We start from the raw sequence: 12,127 nt of genomic DNA on the forward strand, positions 1-12,127 counted from the left end.
GTGGGTTTGTTTGGATGAGTCCTGAGATCCAGCGCTGGACACACAGGCAACAGTGGAGAGCCTTCGATATCAGGAGGAGGAAATTTTAATTTATCCTGCAGGTAAAAGGACTTCTGAGTTAAGATGGCAGAGTCAGGACAGATCATCTGTATGAACTCAGACAAGGGGACAGAAGTTAACAAATCGCTCCATGTTTGATGCTCCTAAAGAACACTGCATCAGTATTAATTTATGGAGTCCTCTTTCAAACTGATCTATTCATTCCTCAGCTTTGAGTCTCTTTCTTCCTAATTGCTATAAGGTTGATGGGTCTATTGGCAGCTGTGGTTTCCTCACAGTGTTAGTTCAAGCTTTTCTCATCTGTTTGAAGGAAATCGCTTCTTCTTGCCTTGAATTTGCAATTTTGCCCCGACGTGCAATCGTCTGGGCATGTGATGACTTACCATGGAGCCACTCCTGGGAACGGCAAAACTCCCTTCTTCATCTTGGGACCCATCTGACAGGGTAGTAATGTTGAAAGAAGCATCATCTGGCTAAATGGAGAAATGAAAGCACCATTCTTATTCAGGCAAATACTTTCTAACATGTTTGTGTATTCCACTATGCGTACGTATTTCGATATGTGTGGCAATACACAGAGTTATGACTGCCAGGGCATGGGCAATTGCACCAGCCCTTCAGGGCTCATCACTGCAAACCACCTAAACGCCTGGCCCTCTGACAGACCCTGGCCCTGCGGCAGACGCTGCTCTTGTCTGCCACAAATTCCATTTTCCTTAACTATATCTTGGTTTCGTTCCAGGGAGTGAGGTGTTAAACCAGAGAACTTGATTTCCAGGCTTCTTTGCAGCTAAAAGTGATCATGTGACAAGTGTGGTCAATGAGGTGTAAGTGTAATATTACGAAGAGTGCCTCCAGAAAAGTTAAGGCTTTCCTGACCAAAAAGAGTAGGGTCAGCTGCTACATGCTCATGACAACACTCTAGGTGACAGCCTGGAGTTGCCAGCATCTTGCTCCAATGAGGATGATGGATGGCAGAGGTGGCTGGGTCTGTGCTAAGGGGCATCACGTGGCTGCCCTGTCACACTTGGACCACCCCCTCTTAAGCATCTCCACGTGAAGCAAAGCAACTCTGACTTTTCTATTACATGCAGCCAAACACAAACTTAACTTGTCTAATCTTATTTTTTTTTAACAAACCCTAGGACTACCTTTCACAGTGATTAGAATTCAATAACAATAGTACCAGATTGTTTTTTCATTTATAAAGCTTGAAGTAGATTTTTGCTTTAGTGTACAATGGCATTACTGAAATTTAAGAAATGAATATTCTTTTCTTTACTGAAGGAACCTTACGGCAAAATCGAATATATTTGATACTTATAAAAACATACGATATTTTGTTTTTTAAAAAACTGTCATTCATCTTTCTTGACCATATTTTCTAAATTTTCTATAGACGGTATGTGTTACTTTATAAAATAAACATAGGACTCTTTTTTCTTTAAAGGAACAAATAGAACACAAGATCTAGCACAAGAAATTTAAGTCAAGATGGCAAGCTGACAATCACCTAACTCCCCTCACCCCAAATCACTAAAAATGGCAGAAAATATATAGATATATATTTTAAAGAAACAGCTTGTTAACAGCAATGGAAACCAGCAAAGAATTCCATAGCTGATAGAAATTTCTAGAAGAAAAGCTAATAGAATTGATTTGGTAAAATAAAAACCTCTACTTGAAAACAGCATAAAAGAAAATTTTTTAGAGAGAGAAGAGAAAAATAACAGAATGTACAAAGAGTAGGAAAGGGCCACAGGCAAATAGTTAAGAGCTGTTTACAAAATATTGATAGAGGTCAAGTAGACCATCCCTCTTTAAATATGCAGACAGCCCCTAAATATAACCCTAGAACCGCCCCCCCCAATTCTGTCTAAATAAAATGAACTAACTGCCTTGGGGTGGGTGGGCTCCTAGTTTGAGTAGAGTTGACCCTCTGTCTCCACGGGTTCTACATTTGCAGATTCATCCAACCAGGATGGATAATATTTGAAAAAAAATTCCAGAAATTTCCAAAAAAACTAAACTTGAATTTTGCATATGCCAGTAACTATTTATATAGTACTTACATTGTGTTAGGTATTATAAGTAATCTAGAGATGATTTAAAGTATTCAGGAGGGTGTGTGTAGGTTATATGCACATACCACACCATTTTATATAAGGGACTTGAGCACACATGGATTTTGGTATCCTGGGGGGTCCTGGAACCAATCCCCCATGGATACTGAAGGAGGAGGGGGTCTAAAAGAGAAGGAACTTGGCAGACCACAACAAAAGAAATGGAGGGGCGGCTGAAAATCAAATCGGCTTTGCCTGGATGAAGAATTCTTCATTCCTTTCATCAATTTTGCATTTGGGGAGTGTTTACTGCACTAACCCACCTGCCCCCCTCTAAGCAAGATGAATGAAATAAGGGGCTGATTCTTGTGAAAGTTCAGAATTCCAGCTATAAATTCAAAATTCAAAAAAGTTGCAGAGAGGGCAAACACAAAAAGCTTATTTATAGAGGAATAAGATTCAGACAACCAAAGTAAGAAGATTGTCATGTAAGAGTGTGCAAGAGTAGGTCAATGAGCAATATGGGAAATGCCACTGTGCGGGTTCTCCAGGAGAGCTAAGGTTTTCTGTTAACGACGAACAGTCAGTTGGCACATGTTCCTAATGGGATCCAGAATTTGCTAACCATCTTGTAAGTTCAAGGATTAAATCCACATGCTATGGTGGTGGCGTGAAAGGAGAAAGTTAGAAGTTTCGTGCTAAGGTTGGCACTACATTGCACTGCAGTTGTACTAGCCTTGGTTTATCCACCATTAGTTGCTCACTTTGTGATTAAAACAAACTCTTACTCGTTTAAACCAAGGTTCCTTAGATTTACTATACTACAAAGCAAACACAGATGCAATTGATCATTTTTAACAGAAGGTATGATTGTATTTTGCAGCGAATTATAAATCAATAGCAAATGTAGCTATTTGATTTTCACTTAAGACATTGGAAATAAACTAGATCGACTACTTTGCCTTTGAATTAACTAACACCTCTAATGACTAATTCATTTATGTTGACTACACACAGGAAAATGTTTCTTTTATCTATACAAGTGATTTGTAGAGTAGTTTGTAAGGACTGTAGACTGGGTTGTAAGCCTTCTGTACAGGTTGTAAATCTTCTGTAAATCTTTTGTAAATGCCCAGATTTAGTGGCATTTGTGATTGAGAGTCAAGATTCAACCATGTATAATATATAAACAATAGACAATCATCTATATTATACTAGACAATTCCTTTATTGTAAGTAGCTTATTGCAAAATAAATGTGTTAGATATTAAAGAAATTATAAAATACTATATGGACTCTTTTGTAAAGGTTTCTTGAGATAGATTATAACGTATACAATTTGATGAGTTCTGACAAATATATAGACCTATGAAACCATCACCACGGTCAAGACAATGAACAAAACCAGCACTCCCCAAATGTCCTCATGCCCCTTTGTCATCCCTCCTTCCCTCTCCTCCTCACCAACCCCTAGGCAATCACTGATCTTCTTTCCCTCACTATAGGTTAGTTTACATTTTCTGTAATTTCATATAAATTGAATCTTTTTTGTCTGGCTTCTTTCACATGGCATAATTATTTTAAGATCCATCCATGCTGTGTATATCAAATGTTCATTGCTTTTTATTGGTGAGAAATATTCTACTGTATGGATATATCACAATTTGTTCATATATTTAGCTGCAGGTAAAACTGGGTTCTTTCCAGTTTGGGGCTATTAAGCTATAAACATTTGTGGATAAGTCTCCGTATGAATATATATTATCTATGAGTAGAATGGCTGGGTCTATATGGAAGGTACGTGCTTAATATTTTAAGAAACTACCAAATTATTTTCCGAAGTGGATGGACCATTTTACATTCCTACCAGCAATGTATGAGAGTTCCAGTTGCTCTGCATCCTTAGCACCAGTTGATACGGTCAGCTTTTTTAATTTCAGCCATTCTACAGGGTATGTAGAGATATCTCATCGTGGCTTTATGTGCATTTCCATAATCACTAATGATACTGAGCACTTTTCATGAGATGATTCGCCATCCAAATCTCTTTCTTGGAGAGGTGTCTATGCAAATCTTTTGCCCATTTTAAAAGATGAGAAAAGACCGAACGAAGTTTTATCACCGGAAAGCTCCAAGTATGTTCTTGAAACAGAACGTTGATTTGTTTTCAAAAGTAGAGGATTTGTGCGATTAAGTCGAAGGAACTAGGACTTCCCTGGTGGCCCAGTGGCTAAGACCCTGCACTCCCAATGCAGGGGGACCGGGTTCAATCCCTGTTCAGGGAACTAGATCCCACATGCATGCCGCAACTAAGAGTTCGCATGCTGCAACTAAAAGATCCTGCATGCCACAACGAAGATCCCACATGCCACAAGTAAGACCCGGCACAGCCAAATAAATAAATAAATAAATGTTATTTAAAAAAAAAAAAAGCGAGAGAACTAAAGCTTGGAAATACCAGCAGAGAACAAATTGTGGATAATTTTAATATAAAAAGAAAGAGTTGGGGCTTCCCTGGTGGCGCAGTGGTTAGGAATCCACCTGCCAATGCAGGGGACACGGGTTCGAGCCCTGGTCTGGGAAGATCCCACATGCCGGGGAGCAACTAAGCCCGTGCGCCACAACTACTGAGCCTGAGCTCTAGAGCCCACGAGCCACAACTACTGAGCCTGCGAGCCACAACTACTGAGCCCATGAGCCACAACTATTGAAGCCTGCGTGCCTAGAGCCTGTGCTCCGCAACAAGAGAAGCCACCGAAATGAGAAACCTGCGTACCGCAATGAAGAGTAGCTCCCGCTCGCCACAACTAGAGAAAGCCTGCGCGCAGTAACAAAGACCCAACGCAGCCAAAAATAAATAAATAAAATAAATAAATTAAAAAAAGAGTTATGTATTATTTCTGTAAACAATAGGTATTATATTCTGGAATAAAATGGGAGAGTTAAGTCAATGACCAAGCCTTTCTCTCCTAAAACCTAGTAGAGTCAACAAAACATAATGAAATAAAGAAAAAAGAATTCCAGCAACATTCACACGAGTGGTGGTCAGAGAGAAATATTCCAGGAATAATGTAAATTCTTTTCCAAAATCCGCCTCCCTCCTAATCAAATGGAGACACTTTTGAAATAGACAACTACTATATCCTCCAAATCATGAGGGAAAACAACTGAAGGTGTGAGTAACCACATCTGGGGTCAATATGAGCAGAGCCCTTGAAACTCAGTCTCTCCCCAATACCACCTCAGTAGGGAGGAGGGAACCTATTGGATTCACCATTTTGCTTTTTTCTACCTGGGAGGAAGTTAGGGGAGGGAATATGAGAATGGAAAAATCAAAGGAAAAGTAGAGTACATAAGCTCCACCAAGGGAGAGAAAAGATAGCTTAGGATAGAAGTGCAAGTAAAAACAGACGTGAGAACAGGCTGTCTAAACCATAAATAAAGCAATCTTTCCCGTTTGTAAACTGACAAAAGCTGGATCTTTCTCCCAATGTTTGCCTGACTTCGCCCTCCTCTGGGTAAGTGAGGAGTGGAAGTGGCTCTGGGGAAAAGCAGGGGGATGGGGAAGGGGAGGGGCACTAGACACCTAGGGTGAAGAGTGTGGTCAGAACTCAGATGCCTGGCGTTCGCCCTGCACCAGGAAAATAGTGGACAACCTGAGGACACCTACTGCTGTCCTGTGACCTGACGTCCATAGCTGGTGGAGCTGTGACTCAATGGAACCAACACTCTTACGAGAATTTTTCAAAATAAAAGAAAAATGGAAAGGAACTAAATCTGTCATAAAGAAATGCCTACCATCGTTGGTTTTCTGGGTTTGTATCTGTTTTAATAGAGCATGTAGTTGTTTGTGGCTTTAACTATTAAACTCGGGTTCATTTACTGCTGAACGGCTTCCTACAAATCGAATAAAGGTAGGTAGGCATGTTGACAGCTGTAGTTGTCCAGCCACCTGAATTATGTTGCGTTGTTTTGAAGTTTTGCATGATTGTCTTAAAGGAACGGCTTCTTTTTTCATCCCTACCCCCAGTTCTCCTGCTATCACTTACCAAGGAACCACTTGTTTTGATAACTCCCGGCAGCTCTTTTTCCTCCTGGGTGCCGCCCAACTGACTAGGATGGTTGTCACAGGTATCGCCTGGCTAATGAAAGAAATGAAAGTCATTTTTATCCAGGCATATCTTTCCCAATGTGATTGTTTATTCAATTATACATTACACTAGAATCTGTATAAATGCACAGCCATGTGGAGATACAGAGTTAATGACTACAGTGCAATTGGTAGCATTCACCAATTCCTCCAAAAGGATATTGAGCCTCATAAATGTCATGCACTGCAAAAGAAATGAGTCTCAAAAGCAGACACTGCTACCTGCCTGCCAAAACCCACTTTTCTTTTCTTCTTTAACATGTGAATATCATGATCTTGCTCCAAGATGCTGTGTGTCTATCTAAAAGGACTAAGTGTGATCATGTGATGGTTCCGTCCAAAGAGATTCGAGTGAAACCCTACTTGGTAGAGCATCCAGGAAGGCTAATGTTTTCTTGTTGAAGTGCATGGAATCAGCTGGCTGACGCTCCTCCCAGAACATGGGCATGGGACCTGCGATGCCCAGACATCCTGTAAGCATTAAATACTAGCCTGTATGCTGAGTGGAACAGAATGGGAAGATAAAACTTTGGTAGGTCCATGAGAGGGATATTAGTCAAACCAGCCGCAGACTTCTTATTTTGTAAGGAAAATAAACCTCTAATTGTCTAAGTCAGGAAGCTTACTGATTAAACTATGCTATTTAAACATCAGACTTTATGACTGTATTTTGGAGTGATTTAGAAATCAAAAGCAAGAGTATTCAGGGGTTTTTTTTCATTATGAAACTGGAAAAACATTAGACTGATTATCTCACAAACACATATGACTGAACCAAATATTTCATTCCCATCACTGAGTATTGGAAAAGCTCTGATTTTCACTATGCAGCAAATGGATTTGAGACTATTCTAATTGTGATGTGCTGCACTGTAGGCCTTGTGCATACGCTCTAAGATTTTTAGCAGCATTTGTGATATAATGGCATTTCCCAAAATAAGATGCAAATATTCTACTCCATGACTAAAGCAACTTTTTGCAAAATTAAGCATACTGGATATTAATGAAATAAACTTTTACATGAGACCTTAGACACATTTTTCATCTGGCTTTTCCATACTTTCTAACTTTCCCCCAATGTGTATGTATTATATTGCCATGAAGAACACACATCTCCTTGGAAGGGGAAACAATGCTAAAAAGGCAGTACAAGAAAACTTAGGTCAGGATGGAGGTCAGAGGGTGTACCACTCCCAATCACTCAGAATTAGAGAAAGGGCATATTTTTTAAGTATAGCTCCAAGGGCACTGAAAACCAACAAAGTGTTCTAATAACAGATTAAAAATTGTTAGAAATTCCTGGAAAATAAAAAGTAAGTAATTTATTTCATAATTGTAGAGAAATTCTCAGCCTAAGAATAGCATAAGACAAAGAAAGGGCAAATCCACAAAAAAGCAAACAGACCAACAACCAAGCTTAGAGTGGAAACCACACAGGACAAGAAGGGGCCCCACGGCAACGGCTAGGATAATTTACTGTAAAGTGTTTCCTTAATGGAAGGGCCCGACAGAACTCCGAACAGTTCCCTTTACACTGAACAGCAGACAGCAGCCACGTATGGACCCAAGGAAAGCACTCTGAATGAAGTGAACTACCTGCCTTGGGAAGATGCCCAGGGTTGGGACCAAAGCAGACCTCAATATCAGGTCACTCTGGACCTTCATGAAAGACATGGATGGGAGAATAAAAGGAGAACATGAGTTTTTTCTGGGAATGATGTCATCTGCCACTCTCCCTTTGGCATTGAAGGTATGTGCATGCGTGTATCTGTGTGTGTACGTGTGCATGTACGTGTGTCTACGCATGCACACATGCACGGACTCACCCATGTGTGCTGTTAAAATAACGTCCATTCACAGACTGCTCACATACCTTACTGCTTACACAGGACCCAAAGTCAGCGCTCTTATTCAACAAAGAGCCCTTTGGGAAAATATCTATATAATGGCAGAGAAATCATACAGCAATGACATATCCTAAAAGTCATTAACTAGTCAATCCAGACCATCACTAAGGATCATCAGCCACTGGAGAAAAATCAACATTATAAAAAAGTCAGCTGTGGAGAAAATCAACATTTTGAAAAAAAAGTATAGTGATATACATTCTGGGAGAAAGAGATAATTGAGGGAAGAGAAAAAGGCTTATAATGATTTAATAATTTCAAAGAGATCTGAGAGACTATTGCAATCATAAATCAGGACTAACTATAACAATAAAGGGTAAATCAGTGAAAAAAGGAGGAGTTCTTATGAATTAACAGTATGATCGCTGAATTTAAAAATCAACAGGGACCCAATTATAATCACTCATGACAAAAATTAGAATTAGGTTTCCACAAAATGATGCAGACAAAATCTGCTAGCATACAGAACAAATGGAAAAAAAAGACATGGGAAATATAAGAGACAATTTAAGAGCTGTGTGAGTTTAATGTAAGAAATGAAAAGAAGAAGAGAGAAAATGGAGATAATGAAGTAAAAGAAACAATGGGAAAAGAATGTTCAGAACTGAAAGGAAACATGTTTCAGAAACAAAAAGTTGAGTGCTGGATCATGATAAAAAAAAAAAAAAGATTTCATATCCTGATGGCAGTTCAGGTCTCTAACAACAAAGATAAACCTGAAAGTTTTCAGAAATATAAAAATGAGAGCAGGATGCAAATAAAGGAATGATTTAGAGAGGCATCAGACTTCTCAACATTAACACTATATGAAAAGCAAATAGATTAATATTTACAAATTTCTGAAAGGAAATGATCAACAGCCTAGCACACTGATACTAACCAGTTTAGGATTTAAGCTTTTTAGTTATTAAAATTTAGTAGCCAGAGATATTTCTTGCCAGATTTACTCAAAGGATAAAAGATGCAATCTGCTAAGAAGATGTAACAGTTCGTAATATATGTGATTATGGAAATTAGTATTTCTACTATTCTCTGTGGTCATTCTGGCAGGCTAGCCCTCATCCTCCTCCAGGGATACAGAGCAGTACTGCTGTCTCATTCTATAAACTGGTGAGTAGTTCAGGGGTGTGGCTGGAATAAAACTTTATCGTTCTCGTCCACCTCAGTGGGAGATTTCTTCGTGTGTTCGTCACCACACTTGCCTTTAACCTTTGAAAGATGACAAGACCGTCAAAGCATTGAAATAAAAGGGATAGTGATAAAAGAGAAAAGAAACAAAATAAGCATAGACTCATCATGTGAGTCCGTGGCTGGACGTGGAGTGTCAATGAGGCAACAAGATCTAAAATAAGACTCACTCTTACACGTTGCCTTGACATCCGGGAGGGCCGTAAGTGGTCTAAGCCCAAGTTCCCCTCCCACTTTGCTCCCTCAGATAAGGTCCCCTAGTAAGACAACACTCCTTACCCAGGGGGCCAGACACAGTTCTTGCTTATCCCTGAGTAGTGGGTTTCAGTTCCCTGTCCACCCATGGAATTATTCAAACAAGCCAATCCATCCTCTGTGAGAACCAGGGGGGCACTCCCCCTCTTGATACTACAAAGCCTGGTTGTTCACTCTGTTCCCAAGTGCACCCCACATGTGGCTCTGTATGGTGTGCGGTGCCCTCCCTCCCTGGGCTGTGAGAACATGTAATAAATTGCTGTTGTCTCACCTTTCCAGTGTCAGGGGTCATGTGCTGAGCCATCCCTATAACCCCAGGGTGAAGAGGAGACAATCAAAACAGTAGGTAGAGGCAGGTGGGGTGAAAAGCTCATAGAAATCTTTCTTTGAAAACACCCCGTGTCTACTCTGACTTGCCCCTCCTCTAGCTGAGAGAAGAGGCAGTGGCTGCTGTGAAGGGGAGCGGGCGGGCAGAGAGGAACAAATGCCTGGATCAAGGGTCCTGGCCGGAAGGATGGTATAGAAGACTCCCTGAACCGAGGGAAAAATCTTCCAACTCAACAGAAAATGTAAAGACCTCTGACTAGACAGAGTTCACACTCTTATGAGAAATGCAATGAAATTAGAAAAAAATTAGAGACAAAAATCTGAAAACAGGATTGCTCACAGCCCCAGCTGACCACCCTCCACCTCCAGACCTTGACCTACCCTCAGGCAACAGAAGAGCAGCCAGAACACAAATTGGCCACATCCAAACCCTTGAGCAGAATTTTGGAAGGGACCAGGGGCTAGCCTGTATCGAGACAATTGGAAGACGTGGACAGAGTGCCCCACATAAAATATATGCAAGATGAAAGTAAACTGTAGAGAATCTAAACATCATCATCATCATCTTCATCAGATCAAGAATGGTACAGGGGTTACTCTTAGAACAACAAAGAATCCCTCTTCCTCTGCTGGGAAAGAAAATAAAGAGCTAAAGAGAAGGAAACACACAGAAGCGTGATAGAGGAAGGTCTCTTACTGTAAATTTTCTGCTGCCATGAGTCCAGGTGGAGGAAGATGTCAGGAACCCATGTCCTTCTCAGGGTGAAGGGTCACCACTTCAGTAAGAGGACCCAGGCCTCATGCCAGGAGGTACAGATCACAGCATGAGATTCATCTCTTTCACTGAAACAGCTTCACTGACAGTTTGGAACTCAGATCATCACTCTTTGAAACTCTGTACTAAACTGGGTGAGGTGGGCTCTAAATAAAACGTGTTTACCTCCTGTGCAAGACTGTGCACTTTTTCCATTTATTGTTACACATTCAAGATGCTATAGTGCTGCATCCCACAATATATTTACATTTAGAAAGTAACTTAAATGTCAAAATATTTCTTACGGTGACAATTAGATTAATTTTGAAAGATTTATAGAAGGTAGCATAAAATTTTCCACTATGCACTCAGCAAAGAGAACAATAGTTTAGCTGATGACCTCCCACATGTACTGACTTCTGGCTGTGGCTGCAGCTGCAGCTGTGATTGTTTTTGTTATTGTAGGTACAAGTAGGCCCCACAGTATTTGCGGATTTAACTATTTAATTATTCATTCCTGAGTCTGAGTCCCCTTTTTTCTTCATTGTTACAAGGTAAGTAGGCTTTTTTTTTTTTTTTTTAAACTTTCCAGGCTGCCTTGAAGTAACCACTTCTCTGGACCCCCTTGCTCTGTCTTACCAGTTGACCATTTCTGCAGGGAACTGCTGGCATCCCTTCTTCATCTGGGTTCACATCCAAAAGAGGAGCTGGGATACAACAAAAATCATCTGGCTATTGAGAAAAATGAAAGTGCATTTTTATTCAGGCATGTTCTCCCAAGGGCAACTGCATTTAATCACGTGTTACGCATACGATGTGCACATTCATACAGACTTGTTGAGACACCCACAGATATGACCGCCTATGCACTGATCACTGCATTTGGTCACTTAGCAGCCAGTCCTGGGAGCTCACCACACACCAGGCCCGGTGACAGACACTGGTACGTGTGGAAGATACTGTCAACCGCCTGCCCCAAACCCAGTCACGTGTCTTCCTTAATAGGATCCTGATTTTTTTTTTCAGGAACTTTTGTGTACAATGAAAAAATATCAATTTCCCAGGCTCTCTTGCAGCTAAGGATGATTGTATAACATTTCTAGGCAATGAGAGGTAGCTGGAATTCTACCAAGTAAGATTTCTGGGAAACTGAAGTCAGAGAGATAGAGTCAGTTGGTACAAGTTCCAGGAACTGCCAGGAACATGGGCATGGTGGCAGGAGTGGCCCAGCCCCCTTGGCAAGCAAAAGAATGAAGGCCACATGTGAAAGACAAAATAGAAAGATGGAAGGAAGCTGGATCTACGCTAAAGCAAAGATCACTTTCCTCTGAAAGAGAGAAAAAACAAATTCATATTTGTATAACTCATGATTTCTTGGGTTTTCTGTGCCATACAGTCAAATGTATATGTGTGATATAACATT

The 12,127-nt window shown here is 40.5% G+C and overlaps 1 protein-coding gene across 14 annotated transcripts in view; it reads right to left on the reverse strand.

Moving 5' to 3' along the window:
* ARHGAP28 (Rho GTPase activating protein 28) overlaps positions 1-12,127 on the reverse strand; it is a 155,860-nt gene that overhangs the window by 48,464 nt on the left and 95,269 nt on the right. For 12 of the 14 annotated variants that reach the window (XR_009497251.1, XR_009497252.1, XM_059894303.1 and 9 more), the window contains 3 exons: positions 11,344-11,436; positions 6,173-6,265; positions 444-533 (listed from right to left, as the gene is read on the reverse strand). Coding sequence is in view for 12 of the 14 variants with exons in the window: in XM_059894303.1 (XP_059750286.1) it covers positions 444-533; positions 6,173-6,265; positions 11,344-11,436 (276 nt within the window). In the remaining 2 variants the exon portion in view is untranslated. The remainder of the gene's footprint in view (positions 1-443; positions 534-6,172; positions 6,266-11,343; positions 11,437-12,127) is intronic. The other 2 variants (XM_059894305.1, XM_059894304.1) reach the window with 2 other exon arrangements.

Source organism: Balaenoptera ricei, chromosome 14, assembly GCF_028023285.1.
Source record: "Balaenoptera ricei isolate mBalRic1 chromosome 14, mBalRic1.hap2, whole genome shotgun sequence".
NCBI lineage: Eukaryota > Metazoa > Chordata > Mammalia > Artiodactyla > Balaenopteridae > Balaenoptera > Balaenoptera ricei.